This window comes from Pleurodeles waltl, chromosome 7, assembly GCF_031143425.1.
Source record: "Pleurodeles waltl isolate 20211129_DDA chromosome 7, aPleWal1.hap1.20221129, whole genome shotgun sequence".
Classification (NCBI taxonomy): Eukaryota; Metazoa; Chordata; class Amphibia; order Caudata; family Salamandridae; genus Pleurodeles; species Pleurodeles waltl.
The window spans coordinates 600,180,205-600,202,493 of record NC_090446.1 but is presented as its reverse complement, the minus strand read 5'-3'; the positions used below and the strand labels follow the sequence as shown (position 1 = coordinate 600,202,493).

The 22,289-nt window shown below is 44.3% G+C and overlaps 1 protein-coding gene across 9 annotated transcripts in view; it reads left to right on the top strand.

The window, feature by feature from the left end:
* DBN1 (drebrin 1) overlaps window positions 1-22,289 on the top strand; it is a 181,318-nt gene that overhangs the window by 114,911 nt on the left and 44,118 nt on the right. For 3 of the 9 annotated variants that reach the window (XM_069244501.1, XM_069244493.1, XM_069244495.1), the window contains exons 5-8: window positions 12,027-12,173; window positions 14,349-14,405; window positions 15,997-16,074; window positions 20,570-20,721. In XM_069244501.1, the coding sequence (XP_069100602.1) occupies window positions 12,027-12,173; window positions 14,349-14,405; window positions 15,997-16,074; window positions 20,570-20,721 (434 nt within the window). The remainder of the gene's footprint in view (window positions 1-12,026; window positions 12,174-14,348; window positions 14,406-15,996; window positions 16,075-20,569; window positions 20,722-22,289) is intronic. The other 6 variants (XM_069244500.1, XM_069244497.1, XM_069244496.1 and 3 more) reach the window with 3 other exon arrangements.

Sequence of the window (22,289 nt, the reverse complement as noted above, 5' to 3'; positions counted from 1 at the left end):
AGGTGCAATTGGAGTATCATCTTGGATCTCTTGAGGAATTTTGGACGAAGAAGGGGAAGGGATAATCGGGACAGACTGGAGCTCTAGTCGCGGGTGGGGCTGTGAGACTGGGCTATCATGGGCTGAACTAATGGATGCAGAAGGAGGGGCAGCAAGGCGACGTTGCACTAATTCTATTTCTCTTTCAAGTTCCCCAACGGCCTTTTGTAAAAAGCCGTCCAGGGTTTTGTTAGAGTGCAATTTCGCGTCCAACCCCCCCCCACGTCGTCGGCCCATTTTACTAAAAACCAAGGGCCTTAAATTTAGTGGGAGATTCAAGTAGGATCACAGCGGGGCGAGCAAGGGCAGATTAATAATGGTAATTGACCACTAGCTAGGTAGAGGCCTAGAGCTTTGGGGGAAAGCTACCCCAACGCAGTGTAAATAGGCTTGAGTTTGTCCTTCGGGCAGTCAAATGGAGAGTGGTTATCTGGGACCACAGTTTAAGGTAAATATCAGGGGGGTGGCCCTGCCCTGCCTCTTCCTGGCAATGACGGGCAAGGATGGGCCCGCCCTTGGCCCGGGCGCCGCCCGTGCGCGTCCCGCGGAGCGGGAGCGCTTACGTGGTTTTAAAGGGCTCCTGCCCTGATTGAAGGCAGCACACAGCTGCTGCCCACCTCCTCCTCGGTTCCCGGCAAAGTTCAGCGCGACCCGCGGAGCGGGAGCGCTTACGTGGTTTTAAAGGGCTCCTGCCCTGATTGAAGGCAGCACACAGCTGCTGCCCACCTCCTCCTCGGTTCCCGGCAAAGTTCAGCGCGACCCCAATGCAAGTTAAGTTAGGCTTGTTGTGCAGTCAAGAATAATATAAAAGGGGAGGTCTCTGATATGTAAAAAAAAAAATATATATATATATCCATGCACTACCCAAACATGAAGGTGTTCCAAGATGCACAAACTTGACAGTCTGCATACAATGCAATTGCATCTTCAAATTCCTTCTAAAAACTGCAGAGGACTGGAAGCCAATTTAAAAACAAGTATTTGCAAAGCCAATTGTCTGCTGTTGGCCACCAGCCTTTCGGTTTTGTCAGCGCTTGTTTCGTTTTGTCAGAGGTTTTGCAGGACTTTGTATGTCAGAAGCTTCCAGGCCGCTCTCAACCAAAAGAAAATTCCTTAACTAAAAACAAAATATTTTTGGTCTCAAAGCACACGTTGTCATGGTAGTTCCTGGCACTTAAGAAGGGAATTACTTGTTCGATGGTTATAGATACACATGCTCTGCATACGTCTGCCATTTAGTGTTGGGCCCGGATATGCACAAGTTGTTTTTCTTCAAAGAAGTCGTCAGTCACGAGGTAAAGTGACCCCTTCTTTTGGTGATACTGCGCATGGGCATCGACTCCATTGTTACATTGTTTTGTTTCAGCCATCTGGTTCGGACGTGTTCTTTGGTAATCTGGTTCGAGACTGCTTCGGGCTCCCTTTGGACCAACCTTTGACTTCCATACTCGTCAGTATTGTCTTTGATCGTGTTGAATTCATCTACTGCGAACTCAGGACGCAAACATTTAGCCGGGTCGCCAATTTTGCCTTCGGGCCTTGCCTCATCAGGCCTCTTTTTTTTCCCCCCACAATTTGGTATCAAACAGAAATGTGCTGCTGATGGAACGGACACCTTTTTATTTTTGTCCTAGGTGTCATACCAGATATCCACATGCAGACCTTCACTTGGTGTGTGACCTTTGTTTATCACCAGATCACAAAGAGGGGAACTGTGAGGCCTGTCGGTCGTTTCGGTCAAAGAAAATGCTTCAAGATTGTGAGGCGCTTCGGAAAGAAATGCAGCAAAAAGAACTCAAGGAGACACCGGGCATCTTTGTCCTCCAGGACATCGAGCCACAGGAAGAATTCAATCGGGCTTCTGTGGTGGAAGAGAAGACCTTATCCATTTCGGACTCTGGATCCGAGTCGAAGACTGAGGCAGGCGTGCAGACACGGCAGGTACCTTTTGGTGCAGTACGCAGTGAGTACAAATGCCCACATAACAAAGAAGCATTCAGCTTCGATAGATACTAAGGCTACCAGGCCACCACCGCCATCCAGACATGTTCGGCACCAAATGATTGCCAAGAATGCCCTGCCTTCCGGCTCGGCACTGAAGGCCAAGCCTTAAGACTCCGCCCACAAACTGGCCTCAAAGGTTTCGGCATCAACCCAACTTAGGCTGTCTTTGGTTCAAACAATATCGGCATCAAGCATTTTGGCACCAAAACTAAAACCTTCTTCGTCATCGAAAGTTTCACCATTCAGATTAAAACCATCTGTTTCAGCTCCAGAGACTATTTTACACATTGTGGCGGAGAAGCTCGATCCAAAACAGAAAACCATACATATTCAACCAAATCCTGGTCAGATCGTTGCAAAATCTTCTCCTTTTAAGCCAGAAACTGCATTTGAGGAGGCTATTGATATCCAGCCACCTCCACAGAAGAAAAAGAAAAAGGACATCGCCACCAGTCCAGTACCTCCATTGTTATCACCCTCTCCTTCACCACACCACTCGGAGGCAGAAGATTTAAGAGGAAACTCCATTAGGGTCGCCACAACCCTCTGTAGAAGATCAGGGGAGGGATGAATACACACAGCAGCCACCATTAGACCCTTAGGGCACATATGATATTGACCCACCAGGGGACACAGATCCAGATTTATATCCGACAAAACCATCTCCACCAGATGACACCACATCATTTAATGAATTTGTAGATAGGGCGGCTGCATACCACCTAGTCTTATTACGTAAGGATCCTATAGAAGATGATTTCTTATTTGAAACTCTTTCTTCCACCTCTAGGGCTTCTCAATATCTTCCCATGTTAAAGAGGATGACACGACATGCGGGTGACATTTTTAACGACCCTGTTCACACTCACATAATTACATCCAGGGTTGACAAAAAATATAAACCTGCCTCATCAGATTCTGCTTATATTAAGGGGCAGATTTCGCCAGGCTCCCTAGTAGTTTCCAATGCATGCAAACAAGCTGATTCTCAAACTTCTGGGGACCCATCTCCTCCCTACAAAGAGTCAAAGCTTATTGATGCATCAGGCAACAGGGTAAGGGTTCAAGCATCTAACCACTGGAGAATTGCCAACACCCAAGCACTATTGGCAAGATAGGATAGAGCACACTGGGATGAGATGGAAGCTCTCATTTAACATCTCCCAGTAGGATTTAGAAAGAAGGGACAACAACTTGTATAGGAGGGCAAATGAATCTCTAACAATTATATTAAATAGGCTCTTGATGCGGCAGACACAGTTGCCAGGGAAATGAACACTAGTGTGTTATTACGCCGGCATGCATGGTTGCGTATATCGGGGTTTAAACCTAAAGCTCAACAAATACTTTCAAATTCCCCTTTTGATCAGGAACACTTTTTGGTCCACAAGTGGACCAAGCTCTAGGAAAAAAAGACACTGACGTGGCAGAGTCTAGGGGGACCCTGCAAACTCCTGGAAACAGAGGCTCCTTTTGTAAACCAACCTTCAAAAAAAGCAATAGGCAAGCAGCATCACAATCCTCTACCTCTTTCAGTCAATAACATTCACCATCCCCTTCAAGAGGTTTTTATAGAGGGTCATATAGGGGACGCAGTTCCAACGGTCGAGGAAGAGGTGTCTCCACTCGTACCACCCCTTCCACCTCAAAGCAATGACTCTCCTCATTCCCCTCAATAACACAACACCTGTCGGGGGCAACAATTTTTCCCCAACTTGGCAAACATAACAGACCAGTGGGTGTTGGATATTATCCAACATGGTTATGGCCTGGAGCGCATAACCACACCTCCAAACCTACCACTGAGAAAACCTCAAACTCTCTCTTGGACATCCTCAATTATTAAATCAAGAAGTACAGGCTCTACTTCACAAAGGAGCAATAAAGTTAGTTCCCAATCATCAAAAAGGTACAGGAATTTATTCTCTGTACTTTCTTATTCCCAAAAAGATGGGTCCCTTCGTCCAATTCTAGATCTCAGACCACTAAATTAATATATCTTATCACTACATTTTCATATGGTCACTCAACAAGTTGTAATACCACTATTACATCAAGGAGAATTCATGTGTGTCCTAGACCTAAAGGATGCTTATTTCCACATCCCAATACATTTAGCAGACAGAAAATATCTCAGATTTGTCGTACAAGGCAAACATTACCAGTTCAAAGTACTCCCTTTCGGAGTAACAACTGCACCTCGTGTATTCACAAAATGCCTCACAATAGTTGCAGCGCATCTATGCAGACAAAGCATTCATGTCTTCCCATATCTGGACGATTGGCTTAACAAATCCAGTTTGCTTCAGCACACACAGACAACCATTCATTTCCTACCCCTTTTAGGGTTTACCATCAACATACAAATATCAACATACAACCATCTCAAATACAGCCTTATCTAGCAGCTGTTCCAAACATCCACTTAGAATTAGCCTACCCCAGTACAATCAGGATTCAGAATATAACAACTCTGTTGAGTCAAGTAATCCCCAATCAATGTATTCCAGCACGAACAGTCTGGAGAATTCTGTGATGATGGCATCTTGTATTGCAGTAGTGCCATATGCACAACTTCACGTGTCTGGCAAATCAATGGTCTCAAACACAGCGTCAGTTACACAATCTAGTGTTGGTAGACAGCTGCACACACTCTTCTCTGCAATGGTGGAACACACAAAATATGACAAAAGGGTGGCCATTTCTAGACCCTGTTCCCCAGATCACTTTCACAGCCTACGCATCCCTTGCAGGTTGTGGTACTCATCTCCACAATCTCTCAATACCAATACAAGGGCTGTGGAACACCAAACATCAAGCTCTACACAAAAATTACTTGGAGCTTCAAGCCATTTACCTGGCACTCAAAGTTTTTTGGTTCATCTCCAAGACAAGACTGTTCTAGTCCGGACTGACAATACAATGGCCATGTTTTATTTACAGAACCAGTGGGGACACACTCTCTACAGTTGTCTCTATAAGCTCAGACAATCTGGCTTTAGGCAATTCGCCATCGCATTCAGTTGTTAGCAGAACACCTCCCAGGGACAGACAACGATTTTGCCCACTTACACCTCAGCAGAATACAGTAACAAGTCCACGAGTGGGAACACCACTAAGTTCTACAAAAATACTTCAGTTGCTGGGGGCTTCCAGACATAGATCTTTTCGCAGCAGCAAACAACTCAAAATGCCCGAACTTCACCTCCAGGCTCCCACACCCTCTCTCCAAGTGAAATGCTCTATGGGTGAGTTGGTTAGTGATATTTGTTTACGCTTTTCCACCACTCCCTCTCCTTCCCTTTGTGGTGATGAAGCTCAAACAATCCTCTGTCCCTCATTCTGGTGGCTCCCACTTGGGCATGCCAACCATGGTCCTCTACACTACTCAAACTTTCAGTAGTTCCACATGAGAAGCTCCCCCTTTGCCCAGACCTTCCCACTCAGAACCATAGAGAAATCGGACACCCAAATACCAAAGAGCTCAACTTTGCCAGTTGGCTCCTGAGGTCATAGTTTGGATATTTACAGTTACCTCCAGAATGCATGACCATTCTTAAGGAGGCACGCAAACCCACAGCCAGAGCATACTACGCAGCTAAATGGAAAAGGTTTGTTATTTATAGTCAAAACAAACAAATTAATCCGTTTAATGAAACTATTCAAAATATTGTTTGCTATTTGCTCTACTTGCAAACTTGTGGGTTAGCAAATACCTCAATACGGCTGCATTTGGCAGCAGTAGCAGCATATCTACAAAACAGACAACATTTAACATTATTTAAAATTCCCGTTATGAAAGGATTTATGGAAGGTCTTAAGAGTAATTCCACCTAGGGTGCCCCCAGCAGCAAGGTGGAATAATATTGTACTTACCAGATTTATGGGACCCGCATTTGAACCCTTACATAAATGTCCAATCCAGTTTGTCTCTTGGAAAGTAACATTTTTGGTGGCGGTCACTTTACTAAGACGTGTGAGTGAGCTTCAGACATTAACCTTAGAAGAACCTTTTTTCCAGATACATAATGATAGGGTAGTCCTTCGTACCAATCCAAAATTTTGTTACAAAAGTGGTTTCTACTTTTCACCTGAACCAGTCACTTGAGCTACCAGTTTTCTTTCCGCAGCCTGATTCAGTTGCTGAAAGAGCTCTACACACTTTCGATGTTAAGAGCATTAATGTACTATATTGATAGGACTAAACACTTTCGTGAGACTAAACAACTCTTTGTGACTTTCTCATCTCTACACAAAGGGAAGGCTATATCTAAAGCTGGCATATCAAGATGGATAATCAAATGTATCCAAACATGATATACTAAAGCTAAAAGAACTCTACCCATACCTCCTAGAGCACAAATCACACTCAACTCATAGAGTAGGTGCATCTATGGTCTTTTTGGGTCATATAACAATAATTGACATCTGCAAAGCAGCCCATGGTCAGATCTTCACACATTTACTAAACATTACTGTGTTGATGTTTTCGCACAGCAACAAGCAAATGTTGGACAAGCTGGGCTTTGTACTCTTTTTCAGACAACTGCAACACCGATGGGTTAGCCACCGCTTTTGGGACGGCACTGCTTTACACTCTATACAGAGCATGTTTATCTACAGCCACACATGCTATCGAATGGATTGTTACTTACCCTGTAGGCATCTGTTCGTGTCATGTAGTGCTGTTGACTCACATGCGCCCGCCCACCTCCCTGGACGCCCGTGGCCGTTGCAGTATTTCTTTACACTTCACATGCATGGGCATCGCTTACTGACAGTATATTCACACTCCATTCTCACCCAACTGCGGGAAAACAATCTAACCATGAAGTTGATGTCCATGTGCAGTATCGCCGAAAGGAGGGGTCACTTTACCTCGTGACTCTGGCGACTCCTTTAAAGAAAAACAACTTACACACATCGGGACCCAACACTAGATGGCAGAAGTATGCAGAACATGTGAATCTACAGCACTACATGCCACAAACAGATGCTTACAGGGTAAGTAACATAATCTTTTCTGTGATTGTGGTCCTTATGAAAGAGCAGAATGTCATCGCTCACAGTGCAGCCAGTCAATGGCTGAAGTTGACTAACCCATTGCACTATGCTGTATAGTTTTATGGTTTTGTGGGCGAAATATAAAAACTGTCAAGGATGGAACAGACCAATTGATGAGGAGGGCTGACTAAAAGCCCCTATAAGTATATTATACAAATCTCAGTAAAATCAAAAGATCTTTGCTAATACCAATCCCAAAAAATCCCTTTAAATGGACATCTGCACCCTTATGCATTCTTTAAATAGAAAGCTCGCCCTGTTTGTTGTAATGATACTTTTGTAAATGATCCCCTTCTTCTACTCTTGTGGCAAATCACTCTTGCTCATATTGCCGACTTGTTCAGTTCTCTGCGTGTACTGCTGCTATTTGTAATAAGTATCACAGAGTTTTCCACTTGATGTCTCTGCCTACGTAGCCCAAGCTAGCTCATTAGCCTTTGGTGAAAGAGCCATTGATCTATGCGATGTTGTGTGAAATATGTTTACAGGTCGCTTAAGATGGAATCTAATCGTTTGCCCACATCTGCTTCGGCGCTACTGAATGCGGAGCATATAAGGCATCATGTGGGTTTACCCTTGGGTTGTTCTTCTACTTCATTGTTAAATGGCTGCATGCTCCTCCTTTCTCAGATACTCAAACAATAACCATTATGTTTTCTGATTTAGTGAAAAAATGTCAATCATTGTACGACATGAAGATAATCTATGAAGTCCAGCTTGTATCACCAGAAACTTAGTCCATATCGGTCATTAGATGAGAGCTTCCTGTGTGAGACTTGAGGGTGGGCTAGACCCTACCACGCCCCAGATTGTCTAGTCCTCTGCTATGGATCTTGCACCTGAAAAGTTGGTGCCCCATTACAATCGGGCAGGAATCTCGGATTGGTCACGTCCTCCCTGATCTTCAAGAAACTACAAAATCATGAAGGTTGACCCTTGGGAATGCACCATCCAAAACTCTGGAACACTTTTGACTCTTGCTTAAGGTCAAACCGAACTAACCAACCACATGTGATTCAGGAGAGCATCTAAAACTGATCAGCTCAGTTGGTAATTCGACAGTATGAACAACCTAGATAGACAAGCCAAAATTGCTGTCTGGGGGTTTTGCTCTAGTGTCTAACACAGCTCTAACTACATTTGAATTCCCTTTTTCTTTTCTTTTTTTTATAAAAAGTGTAAAAATAAATATTCATAATGCATGGACACGTCCTATGGCCCAAAAGGCAACATGTCTGGGAAATTGTAGCAATGATTTAATGTGACTGCTGAGCAGGTAGGTGGGTGTGCAGCTTATTACCACAACCTTCTTACATGCATTGCTCCCAGAAGTGGCGGCCATATGCAGATATCCCAATCAACAGAGAAGGTGTAGCATTTAAACACAGCAATATCAAATTGAGCAACGTTGCAGGAACGGCGAGCATTACTGTTACTGCTCCACTGCTTGTCCGAAAGCTATGCATGACTACCCTGTCCCTGGTGAAGATGGCCACCGCTGGTTCACTGTACTTTATAAAGATGATCACTGCTTCTTTATCCATCATACCTAGAATATCGTGTCCTCGGTGCACAAAGTGCCTTTCAGAGATCACTTCTGTAAGTTCACCGGAAGTGGACATGAAGTAACCTCTGCGTGATGTCTGAGGAGGGAAATGTTTATTGCAGCGGCTCTAGTTGTGTGCCCTGCCTAAGGACGTTTGGCTTTGGTTTACCGCCCCTTATAAAGATGGCTGCTGACCTTAACAATAATGGCTGCTACTAGGTCACGCTTTTTTCAGAACAATAGCTTCTAGCTTTTTGCAGTCCACGAAGAATGAATATGTGAGTAAAACTGGTAAATCTGGGACAGCAAAGAAAGATTAGAGGAATCCCCGTTGTATCCAAAATGTAGAGCTAAACCACAGTCATGTCATCATAGGAAATTGCAGACTCCCCAATGTTAACTTTGGAACAGCATGTCCTGCACCCCGGTCAGCCATGGCGCCGTTGAATCTTTCTGTTGGCAGAAAGCGCACTAAACAAATGCCATTAAAAGGCTTTGACTTTTCACTAAATTCTACCCTAGAGTATTTTTTTTTTCAAGCTTACTTTTCCTTTCCAGGTGGAATGTGTGCGATCAAACAATTTTATTGAATGTGGCCCCTAGTCCTCGACAGTGTTGCTAATGGAATATACTTGACCTCCGGTAGAATTGAAGGCAGCCTGGTCATGTTCAGGCTGCGGGCCCGAATTTAGCCCTCGTTATCCCCTGATCTCGAATGTAATCTTGGGTAGACGAAAGGCAGTAAAGGCGACTTCCCTGCATCTCTGAAACAAGTCTTGCATTATCGATAAGTTCACAGGAGTCAACATTTCTGGGTCACTCAGCGCCTGATAAAACGACTGCCCTTCAGCTCGCTCTTGTCATCTAAAGTAATTATAGCTGTCACCCCCACTGTGAAATGATTATCACTCTCGATTGAATGATCCTCGCCTCTGCTCAAACTCTACTCCCAATCTGATACCTCCCCACTTACCTCTGGTTTTATGACTTTTTCCTCGTAATTGCTTGACACTCATTCCCCTCTCACCCACCTCAATTTAATGAATCAGTCTTGAGGTCCTGCTAGACTCGGAACTACTTGTGGCTAAAATTAATTTGCTGTTTAATTTCTCTTTATTTACCACCCTGCTTTTCTAACTCTTGTTCCCTGCTTCTCTCATTCTTTTGTCTCACGCTCCCTCCCTTTTCCTTTTTCCCTTGTTTCCTCTCCCTTACTTTTGTTCTTCTCTTAACTTCTATCCCTTTCGGTTCCTCTTTCTTCTTTTTGTTCATCTCCATTCCTGTTCCTCTTCAATTTTTCTCATTTGCTGCTCTTTCGTTTTTTGTACCTTTTTACCTTTTAGATTCAGGTGACTGAAAATCCGTGCTTAGCTGCATATCAGGCCGATAGGGGTTGGCAAGGGGGCGACAGATCAAATTTTACAGGGAGTGATTGGATGAAACTTTGGGAAAGTGACAAGTGAGATTCTATAAGGGAGAAGCAGCAGAGAATGTATAGCAGTCTCACATTTGAAAATCTACAGCAGAGTGATGTGGTATTCCCTTAGTCGGGTTCTATAGAGTAAAGATGGGCAGGAATCCATATAGGACTGAAATGTGAGATCCTGTTTGGGGGCAACACATGCTACTGTATACAGAATTGTGATTCCATAGTGTAGCAGCCGGCGCTACTCTGTAAGACTTTACATACTGTGTTCCATAGAGGATTTGCATATTGAATTCCTGAAAATGGTAGAGTGAATACCACATGAGTGACATTGAGATTCCATTTAGTAGTCGGGTGGGATACTCTAGGAGATTATATAGGTGAAATAAGTGACTGCCATAACTTAACTCTTTGAGCTCCCCTCTGTGCTCAAGCCAAGCCCTTCTGTCCTTTCTTCTGGGTTCCCCTTTCCTTCCATCTCTCCTTATATCTTCTCATCCCTCTGCTTCCACCCTATGGCCACATCCTCTGGTCTCCCCCTCTTCTTCGCTTCTCCCATCATCTCTTCGTTCCACCCCTTACCGCCATATACTCGTATCATTCTGCCTCACCCTCCCTCCTCTGACATCTCCCTCACCTGTTTTCTCTGAATCAATAGCTTTCTCCCTCTTACCTTCTCTGCCCCTCTCACTGCCTTCTCTTCCTGCTCGCCTCTATCCTTTGCCTTTTCATCTTCGCCTGTTTTCTTTTTCGTCTTCACTTGTTCCCCGTCTTCTCCTCTGTTCCTGCTGCTATCTTTCCTGCTCCTCTCCCCTTCTGCTCTTCCCTCTATCTGCCCCGTTTCTTCCCTCTGCTGCCCCTTCCCTCCCTTTTCCCCTCCCATATCTCATTTTCTCTCTCCCCTAACCACTTCTCTTTTGTTGACTCTTCCTATGTCACGTCAAATCCTATTCTTGCCATCTCTCACTTTCCGCTATCTCACCCTCCTCTTTACCCTTCTCTCATTCCTAGCACCTCTCATCTCCTTCTCTTTACATTCCCTACACCTTCGTTTCTCTGTCTCTCTCTCACCCATTTGCCTTCACTTCCCTTGTGATCTCTCACTCTGCCATGCTCCCACTCCGTCCCTCTCGTTTGTGACTGTCATTCTGCTTCACTGGACCTCCACTGCCCCCCTTCTGTCACCTTCTCAACATTCACTGTCCTCATCTGTCTGTCACACCTTCCTATGCCCCATGCATACGTTTCTCCCTCCTTCACTCTCTAATCTTTCCCTTCTCTTCTTTTTTCCAACCCTTATCGCTGCCTGTTACGCTCCTTTTATGCCTCTCCCCTACCTGTCTTGCCTCCCTTGCTCTGCTTCTGTTTCCCACTTTCTCTCCTTCCTGCTCATCTTCCTCCTGTCCTGGTCTTCGGCTCCCTGTTGACATCATGAGTCTGTCTGTACACTGTCAGTTACTCAGAGATTACAAGATCAAGCTAGTCCTGGGAGTCATGGCTAACCTGAGTTTTGTGGTCCCACTCTCTTTTCTAACCCCTCTCCTTTCTCCTCTCTCCTTATCTCTTCGCTGTAAAACTCCTCGTCCTCATGCTGGACTCCCCATTCTCCATGGACTCTTGTCACCCCTCTCCCCATATCCGAACATCTCCCATAACCACTCATCGCCCACTTTCTCTCCCCTGCTACCTTTCTTCATCTTCCCATTTTTTTACCATATTTATCTTCCATTGTCTCCTCACGTTTTACTATCTCTGTTCCTCTCTGCGCACCTGTCATCCCTTTTCTCACTGTCTCTCCGATCTTGTTCCACTGCCTCTCGCTCTACACCACTCCCCTACTCTCACCTCAATCTTCCGTATCTTCCCCTTCTCCCATTCATCTCTCCTCCTCGTTGCTTACCTTTCCTCCTTTCTTTGCCTGCTCCTCACCCCATCTCTCTCCCCCAGGGTGTAGATATAATCGTCAATGCCAGCAGCGTGGAGGACATCGAACCTGGCGCCATCGGCCAGCGCCTTTCTAATGGCACAGCGCGGCTCGCCAGCCCTGTACTGAACCGGCTACGGGTGCGAGGAGAGGAGTCCAGTGAGCCTGTGGTAATGGAAACAGCGATGGAGTTGGGGAAGTGGATTGTGTGTGGGGGAGAGGGAGGAAGGGGTTGGGGTTATTTCTGCGCAGAAGTTTGGTGCAAAGCCTCCTGCCCTCTTTAGGCAGCACAGTGGTGCCTGGTGACCACAGGAGACACTACACACTTTGTGTGGTCAGCAGGGGTGGCTAGAAAGGGCTATACGTTCTCCTCTTACAGAGCAGAGATTGAGCCTTTGGCCTGGACCTCTCCCGGGCTGTGCCCACTTCTTTTCCATGAAAGAGATGGGGAGCTCTTGAGCCGCCCAATTTCAAGTAAGAAAGACTCGCCCGTCAAGTTGGTGTAAACCTGGACTGCTATTTATAATGGAATAAGCAAAATTAGAAGAACCAGAATGAGTAAAAAAAAAAAAACTCTAGGACTCCATGAGCTAATCACAACTGTCATGGGACCACTTGTGAACTCTGAAATTTAAGTCTTCAGTGAGCCCAGGACACATACCTTCTCCTCACAGAGCTAGAACACCCCATACTCCTACCATCTACAGCTCCTCCTGCTGTGCACCTATCGGGGAGGAAAGGGCCATTGACCCTTGGGGTGACATCACTTGGGTTTGTTTAGATCTAACCCGTCTCCAGGGATTTGACCTGCTTCTCTTCTGGATGTTGTTCCTGGGTACACTGTTCCTCATTTCCAGTTGGGGAGTCCCATTGTTTTCCATGTCCTAAGAGACTCAAAGATGAGTCAACGTCTTCTTCAAGCTCTTCTTGTACCAGCTGAGGTACCACAAAAGGCGACACCTCTGGGATGTCCTTTTTATGCTTTCCTCCTTCCAAGTACACCACTAGCCAGATGCCTAGTGCCTTGGGCAAGGTTCCAGCTAGTCAAACTGGGGGACTGGATTTAAGGAAACAGTCAGTTCCTATCCATGCGCCATTGCACAGAGCAAAGACACACCCTGAGGCACCGTGGTCCAGCTATGCCACACAATTGAACAACCCACGTGTTGCACTGTTGGACTGGGACCCTTCATAAGCTATGTGGCAGTTCACATTAGCACCTCTCTGGTGCTGGCTGTGTTTGAGTCTTGAGACAAGTGGGGATCATTTACCGTAGTCTCCTTTCACTCATACAGCCAGCACCTAACCATTAACTAAACCCTGTTTGTGGGAGGCCCCAGGGTTCTTCACGACTGATAACAAAGTCAGCATAAAATGTGCATAAATCCACTAAAGATCAGTACAGGACAAACCGTCCCTTTGCTGATCTACACACCAGACAGCCAGCCCTATATTGGTAAATCTCAACAAGGCAAAGGTAGATGTGAAATGTATAAGCAAGGATGGCTGAGAATCCCCCAGCAAAAAAATGCATTCCTTCTGCTTAGACTTGTTCCCCGACTGTGGACTAAAATCCTACAAGGTGTTTGGAAAGATATTTGTAAATTGTATGTGCTATGAGATCTTTGATTGACGGGCAGTCAGTGACTAATCATGTGAATGAACTTACTTCACTTGATTCACTCAGATCAATCACACCATGCGCGATATGGTGAAAGTGAAAAAAGACTGAAAGTAAGGTACAATGCGTATTGGAAAAAAGATTTCAGCTGCAAGTAAGCTATAAACCGGATCGGATAAGTCCCCTTGGAAAAGTGTGGTGGTGGTGTTGGAGGTGATGGGGGGATTTCACTAGGGGGAAGGGTTGAAGACTGAAAGTTCCAGGGAGGAAAATAAACCTTCTAGTTCACTCTTCCTTGTTCACAAACATCTTGTTAGCCCAGCTGGAGTAAAGGGCTCGCTTTAATGTATGCTCGCTGGCACACTCATTGGCCCTTTGAAAAGGCAGTGTTGGGGAGGGGACAGGTGCAACAGTTGATGGATAGTTGGAATTACACATGCATACAGGAATGCCAATCCTGGGGGTTGGTATGAGACATTCTTAACATTCAACACATAATGGTGTGAGATGCCGTGTTCTGCACTAGCTGGAGGCCTCCTCTCCAGCTTTATAAGACTGCTGGCTGCTGTCCCTCCTTTTTAAGGCTGCAGACAATCCACTGAGTATACATCCTTTGCACGTGAGTCCATGGTGGCAGGAGGTGCACCCCAGAGATTCCTTATGTCACCGCTAACTCTGTTCCACTCCATGAATCTCTAGCTGAAGGCCATTCTCTCCCATCCAGGACGGAATCCACTGCAGGTCCTTTGAGGGAGAGACGGACACGTCAGAAGGACCTGAGGTAACGGGCTCGTAGTGCTCTCACACTGTGGTGCTCCATGATAGCGCTTGCACACTCTGGTGCTCCTGTACTGCACTAACACTTAACTCTCTGGTGTGGGTCTTTCATTGATGCTGATGTGTGCATTTGGGTTTGCCATTTGCTAAGACTGAATCCTGAAAATGGGCCAATGACTTCTTGGCCAACTTTTGAATGCTTGAATTGGTAAGTAAGGTCCCGTGAAAGAAACCCTCCTGACACACAGCCTAGCCACTGTGCTTTAACCTGGTGAGTTGTTTTTTTAGGTAAAACCTCACTCATGACAATAAAGCCTATTTACAAAGTCAGTATAAACAGTGCAATTTTTCTGATCAAGCCAGAAGGCAAGTAATACAATCTAAGTGCAAGTAATATAAATGGTGTTCATTTACATAATGAACAGTGATCCAACCAACCTAGTATAGATACAGTCTCGGGGACAAGTACTTACAATTGTGCTACAGTGTGGAGGTTTGGGGGCACCTACTCCTTTTCAGCATGATACCTGTAGCGCAGATATGTAGCTGTGCCTTTTGTGGAGGTAACTCCAGCTTTGCCTTTACAACCCAAAGTTGACCACACCCTGGTAAGAATTGCATTCTCTGCAATTTTGGGTATTTAAATCGATGGAAATGCATGGAGGGTGTAATACTATTCTCACAGACCTATGGATATAATCAGAAAGCTTAGGAGGACACTAGATAGAGGATCACCCTCACATCTGCAGGAATGTTTTGGAAATTGGATGTGATCCCATCTTTGCGAGGTAGAACTCACCTCAACAAAGTAGTATGTTCTTTGGCTCAATGGGTGCTTGTTAAAGGTTCCATGCATAGGAAACCCATGCACACGCAACCTACATGTTGGTGGGCCCCGGTGGTGCAGGAAGCACATAAGCATTCAGGTATGTTCTTTCCCACCTCCAGCAGCTCACCTAACCAAGTTTCTGAAGCCCAAGATTGTAAAATAGAAAAGGTGAACATGTTTAGTCACCGAATCTGACCTGCCCAACTGCCAAGGAAAAAGATGCAAATGAAACATGTAGGACTAGTGTGGAAGAAATGGTCACACACTGTGATTTCACTGTATTATCCTGCCGTGGGTTGTGAGGATTTAAGGATGCTTGTGGTGCGCTGTGTGGTGATTTCATGGATGACCATTCTCTGGGGTTTGGTAGTTTGACAGACGTCTTCTGGTGTGCAGTGGCTTCTATCCTTCTCACTTTTATCCCTCAGTTCTAGCCCTACTAGCATATGCTCTGTCTATTCTCTACCTTTCCTCCCGGTACCCCAGTCTTGATGATGCACACACTCTGGTGCCCTACTCCAGTTCCTGTGATTCGTGTTGTCATGCATGTGAAATCATTAAAACCCTCTGGTATCCGACAGTTAATATGTGATTTGTCAATTGACTATAAATCTGAGCATTGAACAGTTGGAAACCGATTACCTAATGGTGCCCTCACCACCCTCCCTCCTTTGTCCCCTCTGTCTCAACCCCGCCCTTTCACATACCCTTGTGGTGTTCCCATATTCTATTCCCTGGCCCATCCTGGTCCAAATCTCGGTTCCAGGGCACAACTTACCAGAAGACCAACGCAGCCATAGAGATGAAGCACCTCAACCGGGAGCAGTTCTGGGAGCAAGCCAAGGTACAGTAGCCATACCCTGATGTGCAGGGGTGAACCCTGAGGTATGTGGGGCAGCCAAAGCATCGGGCAAATCCTGGGTTGCACTGAACCACTCCAATCACCTGATGTGTTTAGGTGCTTTTATAGGACTTTTTACTCCCGACCAGCCCGCAAATCCACCAGTGGTTATCAGTTCCTGGGCACCCAATTGGGGCTGAACTGCTCAGAGGATGTCCGATGCAGTATGCCTAGTATGGTGGATGTTGGCTGAGGTGCGTGCGCTCTGATGATATACTCTCAACAAGTTGGACCATACTTCATGGCGCATACATGTAGAGTGTTATGGAGATTCTGAGAAGAGTTGCAGCCACAATTACCTACTTACCAGTTTGTAAGGATCGAGTTGGTGGCTTGCTCCTGTAAGGATGGGAAGAGCGAGACCTTTAACACTGCCTGGAATTGGAGGTGATTGTCAACACTCCTTGTCCTTCACAGATATTGAAATCCTGAGGTTTGTTGTGTGAGCAGGGACAGTGGTTTAGCCTCCTTTGAGACCTCCTGTACGGAGGTATTATCCATAATGAAACAAGTCTTATGTGCAGGGGCTTTGTTTGGTGATATGAGTGAAGTTTTTGTTGAAAGGAAGTGATCCAGTCTGATGGATTGCTCGATGAGCTATACACATGGCTTTAAATGTGAGTTGCCTTGCTACTAGGAGCCAGTAGGTAGGTGTGATATGGCATGATATATTGAATTGTATAGCTCACTAATCACCTGAGAGGGTATCTAGGTTGTTGGTTGAGGACCTGCCTAGCAGCCACACTTTAAATTCTCTGACACTTCCTCAATATTACTAGAAGAACTCTTAGATGAAGTCCATTCATGTAGTTGAAGAAGGAGATTTCTAAGGTGAATGTAGTTTGGCCTTTTTGCTGCAACCCCAATAGGAAAATTCACCCGAGACATTTTATATGTAAAATGGCAGCATATATGTAAAACGTGTGAATCTATGATATGGTCATACTACAAATCCATTGTTACAAGTAGTGCTAGATGCCAGAATGAGACAACTCCAAGAGTTGCTCAACAGCCAATGACCGGAGGCTGGGAGTGGGGGGATGAGATGTAGTTCCAAGGGCGGCAAAGCCCATGCATTAATTGAATGTGCACAAACCCATACTCCCAAACAACCATTACATAACAAATCCCAATATTAGGATGAGGGCATGTGCTAAGTTTGACAGTACTGACATTATGCCCTTAGAAGAGAGAGCATTACAAATAAATGTCATAAGGTGACATATTTATTAGCACTGAAGATGTTTCAGGCATCATTGAAAGAACGAAGAAGGTGTTTCATATCAGAAAAGACAATATTACCCCAAGTGCCTCTTATTAGACCAAGGAGGCCCTTTGGTTTTTGAGAGTGGCTGAGAATATGACACAAGGCAAGTGCTACAGGTATAACACTCACATCAGAACCTGTTTAGGAGTTAGAGATCAATCTCATAGACATGCTGACTAGTAAAAGAAAATGTGAATACGATGGAAAGCCTAACAGGGGCGCCTAGGATAAATATTTCACCAGAGGTAAAGACCATAAATAGGTTTGTTCACAACACAGGGAGGCAAAGAGCAACATGGATTTGCACCCATAAAAGGGATCAGAGGTACTGTTGATGACTGGGGGAAAAGCATTTGCTTCATGCTTTATCATTTACTAATGGGCCCGGTTTTCTGAAAGATGTAGACCTTAATAGTGGCCCTACATTGTTGTATCTCCCTTGAGGCACTAAGACAAGATATTTTCCATTCTTGGAAATGTCTGCTGACCCTTGCAAGAAGTTGCGGGTACACTTAAAACTTATCTAGGAAATGGGACAGTGACACAGATCGATCAATTTAGAATCCTGTCTTACAGATGGGTATTGGACAATTTCAGAAAAAAAATATGCAAGTGCAAGGGAAGGCCCAAAGCCCACAATAAGGGTGTGCCAAAAAGATATGAAATGCAGTTTATCTAGAGATGGCTCACAAGTGCGTTTTGTAGGTAAACAATACAAAGTGAGGCACACATATGTAAACGTATTGCAAATTACACAAGAATGTGTTCAGTTATAATGAAATGCACTTCGAAAATCTTCACAAAACAGTACATTCCTCAATAATACAGTATGAAATTAATTTAACCAATCTCATTCAACATAACCTCCTATTTATTCAGATTATTTGTTCTAATCATTGGTCCAAAGTATCAGTCAAAAACTAAAGAAAGAGAAAAGTCCATAAAACAATGTACTCTCAAAAGAGAGGGAATTAATTAAGAGTTTTTGAGTCCCAAATATTATATAATTTGTTGTTGCATCATTAGTCTTCAGCCCGTATTGGTAAGGTGTTGTAATCTCAGTCCCATAATTGGAAAAATATCCAGCCGTCCAAATGTTTAGAAAGAATAGCCAACACGTGTTTCCTCCCGATAAAGGACTTATTCAGGGCTGGTAACAAATAATCCCTATCTTAGTGTCTACTCCTTATAGAATACAAGAATCCATCACCAGGTCTAATCCATAAAGTTACCTTATATTAATCATAACAAGATCGCCATAATACCTCTAAAAGCACGGTCACTGTATAAAGTAATGCAGAACCATCTTTCACTGGGAGCAGTCCCCAGCAGCAACATTGCTTCGGTTGTTTGGCTTTTAGAGCTATTATGGAGATCTTGTTATGATTACTATAAGGTAACTTTATGGGTTAGACCTGGTCATGGATTCTTGTATTCTCTAAGGAGTAGACACTAAAATAGGGATTATTTGTTATCAGCCCTGAAGAAGTCCTTTATCGGGACGAAACACGTGTTGGCTATTCTTTCCAAGCGTTTGGACGGCTGGATATTTTTCCAATTAGGGGACTGAGATTACAACACCTTACCAATACGGGCTGAAGATTAAAGATGCAACAACAAATTATATAATATTTGGGACTGAAAAACTCTTAATTAATTCCTTCTCTTTTGAGAGTACATTGTTTTATGTACTTTTCTCTCTCTTTAGTTTTTTGACCGATACTTTGGACCAATGATTAGAACAAATAATCTGAATAAATAGGAGGTTATGTTGAATGATATTGGTTAAATGAATTTCATATTGTATTATTGAGGAATGTACTGTTTTGTGAAGATTTTCGAATTGTATTTCATTATAACGTAACACATTTTTGTGTAATTTGCAATACGTTTACATATGTGTGCCTCACTTGGTATTGTTTAGCAATAATACTGGTCCTGATATAGGTTTCAGCATACACACATTGGCAACAGATGTGCAATTAGTGTTAGCAGCACTGCATGTAAACATTATACTTTTTGAAACTGGAGGGATGTGCATTCAGGATTGTCATCGTTGCCCTATGTTTTATTTAAATTTGATGGTAATATGCTTTCCCTAAGTTGTTCCACCATCAGTCCTAGTTAAAAACTGATTGTGGGACACCGAGGGCTCACAGGTCACCATATGAACCCAGCACACATCTAAGGTGAGGGAGGTACTTTGAAAGGTGGTCTGATTTGAGCTGCACTTTCTACAAGGCAAGTCAGTGAGCTATATGGATGCCAGAAGAACTTTCTTTTGAACGTCCACAGGGGAAAGTGGTGGTTTAATCCCTCCCATGATTTGTACCTTAATTGGTTTCATGATTATTGAATTGATCATTTCCTAGTAATTGCTACTGAGAAACGTTCAAACACTTTAGATATCAGGAGATCACTAGTGTACTAATCTAATAAAACCGAGAGCGTGCATAAGGGCTAAATAATTGTCTCTTTAGGTCAATCAAACATGGAAGGGTATGGCTCTTAACACTAGATTGGTAGTGTGCTGTGCGTAGTTTTGAAACAGACAAGCTGGTAAACTACCAGAAAATATGTGAATCCAACAATTCTGTCCCAGGTGTCACAGTGCACTCTCATACTGAAATAAAATATTGAAATGCCTATAGTTCACATTTGCAGACTTTTAAACATTTTGACAAAATGAATATTTTGGGACCAATGAATTTTGGTCTATGGACCGACCAATGAATTTTGGTCTATGGACCGCTTTTAGACCTGTAACAGATACCACCCTGGAAATCAGTTGTTGCTTGCAAGTAACTTGTTTGGCTCTGGTGTTTTAGGAGTAGCTGCTGAGTGGAGGAGGCAAGTAGGTGGATCGTAGTCTTGTGGCTGGAGGTTTTACTTATTGAGTTCCAGGGCATTTTTGTTGTTGAGGGATGGCCTTGTAGCTGATTCTCATGTCTTGAGGGGATTCTCTTGTGAAGCACAGTCTCTTGGTTTAAATAGAGTTTGGGGTCTGTGTGATGTTTTTGTTTACTTGGAATGCTGGTGGTTGGAGGAGTGCCTTGTAATTGACCTTTTATGGTTTAGTTTGTGTAGTGATTGGGGTTTTGTAAGATCATCATAGGGCAGTCTCGCAGGTGGAGCTGTTTGCATCTGATACTTTGATTCTGGTCTTTGCAGAAGGAGGAAGAGCTGCGCAAAGAGGAGGAGAAGCGGAAAGCTCTTGAAGACAGACTGCGCTTTGAACAGGAGCGGATGGAGCTGGAGAGGAAGGAGCAGGAGGAGCGGGAGAGAAGATATCAGGAGCGGGAGCAGCAGATTGAAGAACACAGGTAGTTGACGTAGAGGTGATGAAGGGTCAGGCGGCAGGCAAGCACTATTTTACAATGCAAGTCCACACAGTAAGGCACCCGGGGAGCTGTATAGATGCGGTCCAAAGGTGAAATGAAGTTGTTGAGCAAGGTATTGACACAACAAAGAGCCCATTGACTGAGGCAGTAAAGTATCAAGTGATGTGCCGGACAGGGCTTTTATGCCACTGGACATTTTTCTGGTGGGGTAGAGCAGATAAGTAGAGAAGAAATGATGGTTGGAAAGAGATTACAACAGGAGGTGAAGGGAAAGGGGCTAGCTTGAGCATTTTCGCTAGGGCTGCTTTGGTTCTCAGTCCGGCCCCGGTGCCTCTCTACTCAAGGGACCCATGTAAGCCTCGTGTGTGGCTGGGATCAGTGACTGGTCCTCAGTCTGGTTTTATAAACATTCTCATTCTGCTTAATCACAAGCTCCAGACTGAAGTCATAAGAATTGGAAAGGCCTCTCAAAGTTTAATGATCCACAGTCAAAAACTGGGGCTGCAGACCTCTCACGCGCATACCATTTGTAGATCTATATGAAAACCACTGAATCACAAAGGGAAATCACTGACCTCGCAACCACAGTCTAGACAATGGCAGCCATTAACCACAAGAGACGGCTCAGTTACCATATAAGGGTTTTGTTCCGAGCTACTCCGGACTCTATATAAGTACAGATGGAAAAGTTGACTAGACAGACAAAACCATCGGGAAAAGATCAAACATTCCTTTCCAAGGCTGAAGAGTTGAATACGTGATACAGAGAGCGATTCACAACTGGCAGAGTAAGCCATTACATAAGCTCTCTGCGGTGATCTTGTTGATGCGCTCAGATCTCCACATGATAACTCACTTAGAACTCCACAGTGGCCAGATGGCGGCGAGCGTCAGGAGTCTTCTCCAATCAGCTCCCATCCCTTCTACAAGTATTTAATGGCTGCGCTGCAGTTTCCCCTGCCTGCCTCCTGGCTTACTCCCAAGATGAGGAACATGGGAATGGATAGCAACGGAAGGGCGTGTTCATATTCTTCACTCTGGAAACTCACACACCTTACTGGGACTCACTTCAGCTGGCATGGCTCCAGCGTAGCTTTAGAGAGGAGAAGAAATATGTGGGAAGAGGAGAAGAATTAAAATTGGCAGAATTGCAAGGTCGAGCGTAATTGATATTGCAAGAAAAAGTGTGGTATTTGCAAACAGGCCCCGAGTGTGGATGTGAAATCCAATGTCAAAATCTTTGTAAGAAATCCTGTAAGGTATCCATTTTCCCATTTAATTTATTTTAAAAATAAATGCCTTATAAGTTCAGCAAACAATTCCGTGCAGAATTATTTGAAATGCAAGTTAAATAGGCAGCAAGTTAGACATATAATGTAAACAAATAGATCAGAAATGAACACATAATGGAAGCCTTGGAAAAGACAAAAGGTCTTGCCTTGGCAAGTTGCTGTACTTGGCAATTTCCTTTATGGTTTTATATTGCATACAAATGCAACAACAAAAAAAATGTCGTCACCTAATCCTGGCAAATACTATTTTGAAATTTG